This window comes from Archocentrus centrarchus, chromosome 5 (assembly GCF_007364275.1).
Source record: "Archocentrus centrarchus isolate MPI-CPG fArcCen1 chromosome 5, fArcCen1, whole genome shotgun sequence".
In the NCBI taxonomy this organism is placed as follows: domain Eukaryota; kingdom Metazoa; phylum Chordata; class Actinopteri; order Cichliformes; family Cichlidae; genus Archocentrus; species Archocentrus centrarchus.
Genome location: NC_044350.1, coordinates 7,241,663 through 7,255,254, shown reverse-complemented (window position 1 = coordinate 7,255,254; position 13,592 = coordinate 7,241,663). Strand labels below are relative to the sequence as shown.

Sequence of the window (13,592 nt, the reverse complement as noted above, 5' to 3'; positions counted from 1 at the left end):
AACGTTTCATTGCGGCCGGCGGGACCACCGTTTCTACTCCCCGCCTGCCAAGTGTCACGCGCTCAGTGTGGCGTGAACACCGTGAAATTTGTGTACCCGTTTGCTGTGCGGCACGTGCACCTGCGGCAGGATGACACAGCCGCTGTAGCGGAGCGTTTTGTTTTGCTTGCTGCATACCCCGCGCCGCTCTGCTGATACTCATTAGACCTGCTTGTACCCAGCGGGCTGTCACGTTGAGCTCCTCATGGCCGGGAAAGCGCCGAGGAGCGGATCTCTGCCGGTGACGTCAGGCGCGCAGACGACCGAGAAAGCCCGACTGGTCGGTCGGTTCCACCCGCCGACGTCCCGAAGCAGACAGACTAAATATAGAAACGGCTTCAAAACAACGGAGAGGAGGGGACGGGAAGGGGTCACTGATAAGACTTCACGGGGGGAGAGAAGAAAATTAAACTGCAGTTTGTAGCCCATCTCTCTGTTTTTACTTTGTTCTGTGGAGACTCAACAGTGTCCACGTTTCTCATCATTTCACGCACGTAGGTGCTCAGCTATGTGGTTTTAAAATAATATTAACAGGTGTGAATATCAGAATACCACGAATTGTGTGTAGGCCCCGAATGTAGCTTACTCCAATTAGTTCATCATATTTATTAAACCAACAACACATACACAAACTTTTCCAGCTGCATGTTTCCTGTGTCCAAATAGCATTAAGTTCATGCCTTTGTTTAAGAAGCCTTCATTGTAGGCCCGCTGCACCCTTACAATCCACATTTAAAGATGCACTAAGTCTGAACCTACCACTATGCTTATGTAACAATCTGCATAATGAAGCATGACTTTCTTTTATGACCTCAATTTATCTGATGAAATGTTTAAGCAAGAATGCTCACATTGCTCAGAGGTATAAATGTAAGAGTTTGGAGAATAAAAATATATAGACAATTGTTTTATTTTTTTTTAAGGAAGTGGAAGGAATGAAAAGTTCAGATGCACTGGTATTTCATTAATAAATAAATAAAGTACATCTAAATATTGAGACACTGACTGATTGAACATGTGGTTGAACCTGGAGAGTCACACACACTAAGAGCTTGTGAACATCTACTTGGCTCTCAGAGAATCTTTCAGGAAAGTCCCCGATTAATGAGGATACGTATTCTACTCAGACGTGCCTGGTTTCTAGTCAAGAGAGACAGATTCTCTGAAAGCCAAGAGAATGATCCACGATGTGGGCCCAGTTTAATTTTTTAAACTGAAATTTCTGCATTAACACACGTGGAACGTACAGCTTATTACCAAGGAATGCTATTTGCAATTGCAATATCAATCTATATGTACCGATAAAGTCAAATTCATAAATTTGAGTGCGTTATAGGCCTGTGGTTACAAAAACGAAAATGGTAAAAAAACCATAATTAAACGAAACGACTCAAATGTGGTAATGTACGGTGGTGTACATTTTTAAACGAAAACAATATAATTTCTTAGATTACTCTTGTCATGTCACATCAATAATAAACACAGCACAGGAAGTAAAGGATAATTACATCAATTTTAATAAATAATTCTACTCCAGTATACAAATTGACAGTGCCTAATTTTTTAAATGTAATAGTAATATTCATGAATAACAGTTTTTTTCCCTCCATGTCCTTTTTCTATACAAAAGCAAAGGTAAGCAACAAATTTTATGTACACACAATAGTCCAAAAAGGAGATAAGTCTAACAGTAGCAACTAATGTGTTTTGGTAAAAATAAAAGTGACTCAGCACAAGCAGCAAAGACGTCTGAGACTTAACTCGAGGACCAAAAACAGGCACAAATGGAAGAAGTCTGCTGCAAAAACTGGAGAAATTATAATCATAACATTTATTATTGTAAAAATGACAACTCCTGAGCCAAGATTAGCATGAGTGGCACTAAATGTCCTTTACAACCCAGTTAAATAAGAAAGCAAATATATCATAAAATTAGTTAGCACTGAGATATGACGCTGTTGGATTTACACAGGTGACAGTAAACTATCTGTATATATTGCTCTCAAACAATATGCTATCTATATTGAGTGCAGTTGCCCCTCAAGAAGTATGCACATTTTCAAGAAATAAAAGAAAAGAGTAAAACTGAGAAGGCCAGCTTATTAAATATTATCTCTATTTGTGTGTAAGTACAGACAACCAACAGTGCCCTATTTTATCCAGAGACAAAACATTGGGTCGTGCTTTTAAATAAGACATAACTGATGGAAATTCGATCAACACACCAATGAGGTTGCATATTAAGTTAATATATTGCACAACATACAAAAATAAGACGTGTAATACTGCTCATTATGCTAGAAATATAAATATAAAACAATAAAATAAAAAAAAAGAACAACAAATGGGACTATGCCCTCCTTTCTAGTCAGCTTTTTCATGTTTCAAGTTCAACCAGTGAAGGCCATGTGTTGAGAAATCCAAATTATTTCTACCTACGAAACATTTGGCACCAATTCTGACAGGCCTGAACAGAATGAGGTGGGTGAGTGTTACGTTCTAGAGTAACACATGCGTGGTGGGGTAGAGCTACACATCGCCTTATGACTACCTATGTTACAGTGTTTCCCTACCGTTATAAGTTACACTCAGTGCAGTATACATTATGTGCAACCTCGGTGTGAGGAGTGCACGCTCCATCCGGGCACGAAGCCAGTGCTGAGACGCTCCGGGGCCGTGTTGCTCGACCTTACGCAGGCTGCTGGGGGTTGACGTTCATGTGCTGAGGGTGTCCCAAAAGGCCGATCCGCTGCTTCTGCTTCCTCTGCTCTGTCATCTGAGAACAACAGACAGACAGACAGGACTAATTTTTTGTAAAAATCATTCCAGCTTCTCTGATCTTAATCGATTCGGTCTTTCGCGGCACCTTACAGAAACTGACAAAATGCAGCAGCAAACTCTGCATGCTGCTCAACTGAAACACAATCCTGCCAGCCTTGTCATCCACGTTGCTGCGTCTTCTGACGAAAGCAGCCGAATACAAACTACTAATCTTGAAACCCAGTCAAGAGAAATTTCAGAGATCAAGCAAAGTACATGAGTCATAATGCAGGTGCTGACCTTTATACAAGCAGGAACAAGAGAGGGTTTTCTGCGAAGAATTTACTTTAATTGACATAAAGTGGTGATTTGCACCTCGGCACTGAAACACAACAATATTAAAAGTGAGAAGACAAAGTGGTCCTGTAATGAGTGTTCCAGGAGAAATAATTCTGCGCAGAGGGCTGTGTTAGAGAAAAATATCATTTAAAGTAATAGCATGCTGTCCTTTTTGCACTATAATTTGGACCAATCTCATTGGACATGCTGTATAATGACAATAAAGGCATTCTATTCTATTCTATTCTAATTATGGAAAAATTTTGCTCTCCTGTGAATAAATGCCGGTTTGTTCCTGAGAAAGTAAGACATTTAAATTCATCAAGTGAAGGGAAAGAAATCAGAGCAGGCCAAACGAATGTTGTACGTTGCAGTGAGATGTGACTAATGTTTGTGTGCCCATCACAGCTCTCAGAGGCACAATAACCATTTCCCCGTCTGGGTCAAAATGTCTCTGAAACATTCACTTCCTCACAGATAGTTCTCATTTCGAAGGTAAAAGGGTTTTTACAATTCTGTTTACTAGAAACAGCAGATTGCAGCAAATTGTGCAACAATCGTCTTATTGGCCTTGATATGCAATACCAGTGTATTCTTGCACAACTACGCGTATGTCTACTAAATGTAAAAGTAATGTATTGTTTTGAAGTTTATTAAACACTATGCTATTTGGAGAAGTATATAAATAAGATAGATAAATAGAAAAGAGGAAAAATGGTCTCGGCTTAGCTAATCCAGAGAAACGAAATGTGGCCGTTGCTCAGTGATGAAAATAAAATCAGATTGAGAACCTCATGAGCTGCATTGTGAACTATGACTCACCACCTTTTGCATTTAGAAAGCTCTGCATCTAAAGGGCAATGAGGAGCAAACAAACAAACAAAACTGAAGAAATGTCAGCAGAACATTTTTCAAAAAAACCTCTAACGCTTCATGTTTTCCCCCCTGACAAAGTGTCAGACATCAAAGGCAAACTCTCGGTTTTTAATGCACTTTAGTTCAAACCAACCTGTTCTTTGAGCTCAGTCAGCTGGCCTGAGAGGTTGGACACCAGTTTCATGGTGGACTCCAGTTTCTCCTGCAGGTTTCTGATCTCATTTTGTTCCCCGTCTGCATCGCTGCTGACCAAGGACATGGCCCTCATTCTTGGAAACCAGTCCAAGTTGTGCTCCTGGTAAACAGAAATTTGATTGGTTTAAGGGGACATGAAAATACAATGAAATGTATTTATCACGTTCCCTGTGAATGCCTTCAAACTGCTGGAAGCTTTGCAATTTTTTGAGAAAGCTTTCACTTCTCATTCTAAATTTAACTCCTCAAACAAGCGTAAATGACATTAGGCCATATTAAATTTGGACTTATTTTCCATCTAACACCCACTTTGGTCTCTGGCTTGGGTGCACTGATTTGAAGCTGACTCTAAAAGCGGAATCACACTAATCAGAACGGGACTTTCCATATTAGATTCACATGGGATATGCAGGCATTCTTGAAACCACTCACACAAGACAGTTCACTTGTTTGTTGATCGGCTTCAGTCACGCCTAGTCTTAAAACACACACACAATCAAACTGGCAAGCGTACAGAAATTTCCTCATATGACTCCAAGTCACATCATATATACAGATAAACACTGAGATCTCGAATGTTCTTGTCGGTACTTCGAAATACTTTTTGGAGCAATTCTGCTTACTGAAAAGGTTTTTATAGAGTATCAGTCTTAAGACTCCCACCAGGAGCAGTGAACAAGAGATGGCAACAATTGATGTGCATGATTTATCACAATTTTTGTATCACTGTGATAAACATTGCAAAGAAACAAAAAACCTCAAGGAGCTTTTAACTTCCAGTAGATGCAAGAAACTGAAGGCTGAGGAGCCTATAATGCTGTTATGTTTGTTGTTGGAGTGTTTAAACAATAAGGACAAAAATACTTCAATTCTGTTTTCTATACTTACATGTGGGGGATTTCTTTTTTAAGCAACAGCAAAAAAAAATAATTTGTTGCCAAAACAACCAGGACCTAAAACGGTAAGAACTTTGACAGAAAGTGACAGGAAAAAAAAAAAAAAAAAAATCAAATAATAGAAACTAGTTTTAATAATGTAAAACATATTTAGTATAATGTTATTTATACAAAGTAGCATGCAGAGGGGGCAGCAGTCACTGCCACAGTTATTGTGTGTTCTCACAAATAGCTCAAAGTCATGTAAATACATTTATGTTGAAAACCTAACCAACACACTTCCATACCGTTGTCATGTGCCTTAAATCAGCACAACCATCTGCCCTACTGCCGCATGAATGAAAAGGGAGTGTGCTGCGCGCAGACGCTGAGGTCACTGGCTAGAAATAGTGCAGTGCCAAAGAACTGGCCTGAAAAAGTCCCCACGTTTCAGTGGTCGATTTGGAGACGTAGAAACAAGTTAGGTGGCCGTGCGCACCACAAACCAGTCTTGGGTCAGACGGTAGCCCAAGGGGAATCACGCAACACTAAAATAATGAGCAGTGCACACTCATTCTGAAAGGAGGAGAGGATGGCTGTGAGCAAGTTCCACTTCCTGAATGCAAAGAGACAGAGGCTGTGTTTACTAGTTTACCTGCCTCCTCGCACTCCAGCATACATTTCTATATCTGAACACAGCGACTGCAATATTTGGCACATCATATGATTGCACTGCTCCAGAAAAAAAACTGATTTAGAGATAACAATCACAGATATGTTTTTGAAATAATCTTTGCCGCCACACTCAGAATTTTGGGGTTTGTTTTTTGCTCAACAAATAAATAAGCAAGCCCGCAAACATGACAGAGGTCATTTCCCCTTTTTTGGATTCTACCCACAGGCTGCAGGCACACGTGTCTTTGTTTGACGACTTTATCACTAACGGCCTAGCCTTCTTTCCATCCCCAGTGTTTACATATGAAAGCACTTCCAGTAAACTGAGAAGTGCAGGCATGACTTAAGAGTCTACAACGTGCTGGTTCAATGGAAATGACGGAAGTACATTTTTCATTATTAAAACCGCACGGGCCATGACAGAAACAGGATGCTGTGTGGTTAAAACAGCAACAGAAAACGTCACAGTCATGCCACAAGCCACCTGATGAGCTGACGACCCTCCCACTTTACAAATATGCAAATAAACTAAAGAAAGAAAAAAAAATTGCACATTTAAACAGCCGCAGCCAGAGACAGTTGAAGGGTTTTTTTTTTTTTTCCTCCGTACTCAGATTTATTACAGTTTTGAAAGTTGACAGCAGCGGATGATTGGAAATCTGCACGTAGAGCAGGGGTGTCATTTTTTTTTTTTTTTTTTAAGTGCTGGACATAATTAGAAGTACTGCAATGGGTGCAAACTGCGCATCATCTTTTTTACACCTTATATGTGACATTTCACCCAGAGCCCTCCACCATTGACGTCAGTCCCAGTCATTGTCAGAGTAGTCTGACTTCTACACCCCCTTCTGTCCCGCTGCTTCTTCCACGTTAGCGCAGCATCAAAAAAATCGAAACACAGTGGGAGAGATCCTGTTCAGATAGAAACAAAAGAGCCTGTAAATATACCATTTGCTAATCAAATCACTGGCGGAAAATAAAGGGATGTGTCTGTAATAAAATTAAAGGTCTAACAACTAAATAATTAACAAAATAATTCATTTATAACTCATTTGAATGGATTTTTTTGTCATACTGTTGGCAGAAATGATTCCTATTATTATGATGATGATGACCCATAATATTCCTAAATACTTTTGTGCATTCAAATAAAGTTTAACACAGCATGTAACTGAAAATTGGAGAAAGATCATGAACCACTAATACAAACTGCACAGATTAAGTTAGTTGCAAACATTTAATCAGATTTACTGTATATCTCTATGTAAACACACACATTAGGTATTCTCATAAAGACAGCACATAAGCTATTATATACATATAATGCATGTATGAATATCATTTTCCTGTATTGGGACTATTGCACTCTACATTATTATGGTACATGGGAAGAGTACTGCGAAGGTTTTACACCTGATACAATTTTAATTAAATTGATGTTTTACTTTTTTTCATGCAGTTTATTTTAGCTACTTAAATAATAAATAATCCCCCCCCAAGAAAACAAAACAAAAACATGAATTCCATTGAAGGAGCTGATAAAATGATAACTCTCCATATAATATGACTCAGCTTAACCTCCGTGAATGATTAACTAAACGTGTTTTATAAGACCTCTGTGAATGATGAACTCTTTGTAACGAGACATGGGGACACTTGCTGAGAGTTAATGTCAAAGGTTGACTGGGCTCACCGGCGCCTTTCACATAATGTGCAACTTCTTCTGTTCGGCTTAAACTCTTAACCAGTCACAATGCACCCTTGACGAGCTCGTTTTGGCTCAGCGGGGGTACAAGGCTAATGGGAGAGAGGACAGGGAGTTAATCCCAAATCAGGTGGTTCCTCACAAGACTAAGAGTAGCACAACAAGGCAAAAGGCAGGAAAGTGGGCTAAATGGCATCGAATGAAAAACTGGGTCAAAAACTGACAGCAGCAGAAGTGCGTCAGGGGAGCAACCACTTCAGAAGCAGGGGCTTTCCTGTGGCAGTTAAAATGCTTTCTAATTGCTCACAGACTACAAGTATGATGCAACAATCAAAACAATACATTTTTAAGCTTTTTATTTTTTTTTACCGTTTTTTGGCTACAGATATCTAGTTGAATTACTTGCTCAACTGGTTTCGCACGCATCTGATATGTTCCTCTGTTTGGTACAAACACAATCACTTAACAGTTACCATCTTAAAGTTTTTATGATAATGCCTTAGTTAGAACTAATAACTAATATACTTTCTATGAAGTACATATAAATATGCAGTATATCAGGATAGACAAAAACTGAAGAAATAATTCTCAGTGTTTCTACGTGTTTGCGTGCTTAAGTGTCATGTGGTGATATAAAGGGTGTGCGCATGTGTGTTTAATGATTAAAACAATTCATGCCGGCTTCAGAGGTTTAACACATTTTATGCTGAAGGCAGACTGTGTCTGAATGTTAACTGTCCATTCATAAAATGGACTGATGCGATAATGCTTTGGAAGGATTCAAGGTCACAGAGGAAGGGATTACATAAAAGCAGTGCTGGTACACTGGAGCACATGAGGTAAAAAAAAAAAAATATTACTGCCGCACACTGTGCAGGAAGCAAAAAAGACTGCAGTAATCACTTCTGTCCAAACCCATATAAACCTTAACGCCTAGTCGAAACGCCTACAGTGTTCTTCAGGAGTCAAGGTTAACCTCAGTTAAGACCACAGCGGTAGCAGATACAGTGCTGTGCCGTATTTTTTGCTAACGTAGTCTTTGAGGCACACCTGTAGCAGTGAAGAAGATTGGGGGGGGTGGCAAATGCAAACAAGTTAATTGCAGAATTTCTAAAGTGCCTGACAATTTAAAGGATTAAAAAATGAATAAATTTACAACCAATTTCATAATCAAACACATGAATTTGTCAGTAATGTAAGTACTTGGCAGCTCAGTTCATCAATTCATGTCACCTTCAACACCACAGAAAATAAATAGAAAGATGCACTATTGAAAAATTAATTCACATTTTTTGAGAATTGGCACTTGCATGCTACCTTATAAAAGTACTGTTAATAATGTTTAAATTAATGTCAAGGAAGGAAATTATTCACAACTTTTCTAATTAAAGACCCTCTTTTGGGCCTTGTTTGAGGCAACTGAATTCAAGACTTGTTAGACCTGAAAGACCTGCAGCTATACTAATACCGAGTGTATGTGCATGTGCATGACAGCATCCTTACCCGGATCATTTCAGCCACATAGCTTTCTGGGCCAGTATACTCTGTTGAGTCCTTGACCTTCACCAGTACAATGAAGAACAAGTAGTGCCACATGTTGTGCTCAACTTTGATGTGCTCTTCAAAGGTGACTGTCTTGTTGTCAAATTTATCTCTTTCCAAACCTTAAAAAAAAAAAAGAAAACAAAAAATGATACAATCTCTCTTTCTCTCTCTCACACACACACACACACACACACACACACACACACACACACACACACACACACACACACACACACACACACACACACACACACACACACACACACACATCTTTCCACTTTATTTCTTAGGAAAAGTGAAGAAAAATACACTTTTGGTTGCAAGATTGCATCATCAGTCTTGTGAGGTAAATGACGATGACTAAAAAAAAAAAATTAAGAAAAGGAAAAGGAAATGGGGGTATGAGGGAATGGCCAGACACAACAAAGGAACAAGCGCAGTTAGAACTGATTACTGATTATTCAGATGAAATCCCAAAAAAAGTGGCTGTGCAGTGACAGATGAGGCCAGTGTCTGAGTATGCGAACTGTCTAACATGGTCAAGACCCATATGGTAACAGGAAGAAACACTCCTCCTCCACATCAGCACCTGCCATGACTAACCATTCATTCTGGGAAGAGGAGGCGTTTGGTTGTTTACCCAGAAAAAAAAAAAAAAGAAGAAGAAAAAAAAAAAAGCCCCCATTTGAAAAGACACCTCGTGTGAAGCTGCATCACAGCAGTCGCATGTTCATATAAGAGCTGAGAGCAGACCACTTGTTTGATTTCCCTTAATTTCATCATCATCGGTGAATCTCGGCATTCGCACCCGCCTGTAATGAAACTTGTCAAGTATCAGCTGCAGCTTCAGCTCGAATGGAACTAAAAGGCATTTCCGCTTTTTTTAAACTCAAAGAATGTAGCACTACTAGTATGTAGAAATGGGGGTTAAAAAGATAGGAAAAGATGTGTCAAAGGTCATGAGTCATATTCCCATAATGCTGACAAATTACAGTGTTTGCTGAGTAGGCAGAATGCCTCTAAAAGTAAGACTAGAATTACCACCTAGCTGTTGTATGCCTCCTCCAACCAATCAAGTTTCTATTTCCATCCATGTTTGAATAGACTTGAATTTTGACCTTTTGAACATAAGAATGCCATAACTTCATCACCTCAGCATGGTGGACAAAGAACAGCACAGAGCAGACACACAAATCAACACCTGGGTCAGAACTTTAAGAATAAAATCAGATCCAAAACAGGAAGCAAAGATTGTCGAGTTGGGCTTTTAACTTGTGAGTACAAGGAATCGGCTTTGTGTCCAGGCAACCACGTGTTTGAAACTGACATGGACATTCACAAGAACAGGACAGATGTGAAGTTGGTGACCTTTTACCACTCAAATCTAATCAGTTCATACTTAAGACTGTGAGAACATTTATAAGTTTATAAATACCGCAGGCATTAATAAAGAGATATCACACTCATGAGAATAGAGCAGTAACATTGAGCACAAATTAAAATTGGCCATGGCCGTTGCCAGCGAAAGCACATAAATGTGACCACAGCAGCACGGCAGTCTGCTGTGGTCTTAATGTTTTTAAAATTGATTTTGCTTCTTTCCTCACCGCAAATAAAACATGTTGTCTTCAGGATTTCCTCTTTCTTCTGCTTCTCACTTCTCAGGTCAGCAAATGTATCAATGATGACACCAAAGATGAGGTTGAGGACAATAATGATGACCATGAAGAAGAAGAGCAGGTCGTAGATAACTCTGGCTGCAAACAGGGGTTCCTGTTGAAGCCGGGGTGGGGGGTTTGGGGTTGGGTGGGAAGTGAGAACAGGCAATGTAAGCTAACACACTAATGTCAATCAGTGGGAGTATTTTTCACTTTAGATATTCAGTCAGGTGCAGAGAGTTTAAAAAAAAAATCTCCATCTTACTAAGTCATTATTCACAGATGAAGGTTAACAGGTTTGCAAACTAATACAGGTATAAACCCTGACCTGTCATACTGAAAAACCTCTAAAGACCACATCTTGGATTGTTTGAAAGCATATAAAATATCAGCTGTGAACAGTTTGCTTCTGATCATTTTTTCAACAAAACTGTGTGCTATCCTTCCCAGTACTTAGAGGAATATCAGCTTGAAAAAGTAAAGTTGTTCATTTTACAATATGCTGGACACAACATTCCTAGTTCATGTCTACAAGAAGTTTTGGCTTTCCACATCACACTATGTGAATTTTAACACTTTCTTAAAACTCAGATTTCTGAACACACAAACCTGACCCTCAAATTAGATCAGTATGAACTTTTCACATACATGACTGCACAGTGAAGGCCAAAAACCCATAAGTAACAAGAAAAAATAAACTTGATAGCAGGCCCATTTTTGCTTATTGGGTCTACTATGGCACGCAGTTTTTTGAAGCTGGAGAAAATTCAATTCTCACTGCCTCGTTACAACAATAAATGCCCTTTTGAAGGTCTTTTAGTTTCTGAATTTAATTTAACTCTGTGCACGTAATGTGCACGTATGTCTGATCTGTGTTGACAGACTTTAAAAGGCAAAAACAGGAAAATTATTTTGGTTATTTTATGACGCTTCTTCACACCCTCAAAGTTGGGTGTGATCTTTCTTCATTGCTGTGTTCCTGTTCTTTATACCTCTTTGGATGGTTTCCGCAGGACGTCCCCAACACCTCCCCCACTCCTGAGGCCGTGACTCAATACTGTGACAATGCACATGAGTAAGGAATCACACGTCCGCTCCTTATCCTCAATCACCACTGCTGATGGCTGGATAACAAGGGAAGCTACAAAGACAGTGAAATGTTACTGTAGGATCCTTTTAGGTTTAGTCTGCATTTCTATTATTCATCAGCAGGAACTGTATAAATGAATTCACATAAATGAGAGGCTACCAGTATTGTCAGCTACACTACATAAAGATGAAAAGAGATCTGATATATTTCCAAAATAAACTGGGAGGATATTACTGAGAACTCTCTAACTTCCCACACAAAAACTAGTCACTAGACTACCTTAATTAGCCTGCCTGGTGGTGATGGATAGAGAAGCTTAGACAAGGTCAAGCTCCGGGCAGTTTGAGGATTCAACATGGTTGGCCGATCAATTTTAAAGGTGCTATGTGTTCACCTTTGAACGGTGGCTTTCCACAGCAAGGTCAGCTGGTTTGCAAAAACTCATTGTTTGCAGTTAGAGGGTCTCGGAACCATCACTGGGTGGACCCAGCGACCTGCTCTAATCTCTGACCTTTCAACTATGGGGCCCTACATCAAGTCTTAGACTTGGTACTGTGAGACCACAAAGAGCCTAAACCCCTGGTGTCTGACCCAGCTCCCTGAAAGCCCCCAGTTGGCCCAGCCAGTTTTAATCCTATGACCACCCAGTCGCCTAGATTTTTAGCTCAGTTGGATCAATCTCTTTCTGGGTGAGTCAAAAATGAACATATGTAAGAACATAAAGACCTTCACACAAACACATGTAGCCACGTGAAAACACTCAAAAGATGTCACACTTGAAACCTTTGACCCCAGCCTCCACCCCATGTGAATGCGCTCACATTTACCTTTTACTCTTGTCAACCTACCATCCATCACGGCCTCTGCTGAGCAGTTTTCTCCATTTTCCTTCTGACACACTCCACTAGAAAAGAACTCTCCCACCATACTGGCTCCATGTTCTGTTCAGTTGAGCACAAAAGAAATACAAGTTGCACATTTGTGAGTCAAAACCTTTATTTTTATACAATGCATATTTATGGTGACAAATTTAACATGTGATATTGTAGCCAGATTCTAAAAGCAAGTTTTTTTTTAGACATTCAGCATGCACGAGGAAAAACATTCAATGTTTTTAAGTACCTGGGTCAGGGAGGGCGTGGCATGCATTTTGGTTCCATCAAGGAAATGACAAGAAACCTGTATTTCAACATACCGAGTGTTTTGTTGGGTATCCTGTCGACAGCCAAAATAAAGTCGTCCTTGAAAAAGATATATCCCACAATGGAGAAGAGGTAGACGAGGATAAGCGCCAACACGGCTGTCAGAACAATTGAGCGGCCATTGCGTGTGACGCTCTTTATTACGTTGAGCAAGGTTTCTTCTCGGTATACCAGATCAAAGAGCTGGAAAGAGGAAGGATTTAGTGATGAGTATCTGCATGTGAAAGAAAGAACTGGGTGAATGCAGGCTCACTTACTAGCAGACTGTAAAAGAAGACATGGACAAAGACCCCCAGAGTGCAGATAATCAGGTAGAGAAGGTGGTACAGAAACTCCACATCCAAAATCATGGCTTTGTATCCACGTGTAAAGGTTCCTCGGTTTCCAACAAAGCTCATCAGGAAGATGACCTTATTACACAACTGAAGTACAATGAGAAACACACAGGATGTAGAAATAGCATAATGCATGTTCAAAGTAAAAACAAAAGTACAGCTCGGTTTAAGTAGGAAGAGTTCCAAACAGTCATTGTTCAGACTACTAAAAATAAAGTGTACGTGTTACACTGTCAGTGTAGAATCTCCCAGAGTTGTGCATCAAATCTACGAGATTCAAGATTCAGTGAGTGACATT

At 39.7% G+C, this 13,592-nt stretch overlaps 1 protein-coding gene across 1 annotated transcript in view; it reads right to left on the bottom strand.

The window, feature by feature from the left end:
• Nucleotides 1–1,533: 1,533 nt before the first annotated feature.
• itpr1b (inositol 1,4,5-trisphosphate receptor, type 1b) overlaps nt 1,534–13,592 on the bottom strand; it is an 81,496-nt gene continuing 69,437 nt past the window's right edge. Inside the window, exons 55-62 of the mRNA XM_030728482.1 lie at nt 13,217–13,381; nt 12,953–13,142; nt 12,606–12,698; nt 11,660–11,808; nt 10,617–10,782; nt 8,968–9,128; nt 4,148–4,309; nt 1,534–2,815 (exon numbers count right to left, since the gene is read on the bottom strand). Of these exons, the coding sequence (XP_030584342.1) occupies nt 2,729–2,815; nt 4,148–4,309; nt 8,968–9,128; nt 10,617–10,782; nt 11,660–11,808; nt 12,606–12,698; nt 12,953–13,142; nt 13,217–13,381 (1,173 nt within the window). The 3' untranslated portion in view covers nt 1,534–2,728. The remainder of the gene's footprint in view (nt 2,816–4,147; nt 4,310–8,967; nt 9,129–10,616; nt 10,783–11,659; nt 11,809–12,605; nt 12,699–12,952; nt 13,143–13,216; nt 13,382–13,592) is intronic.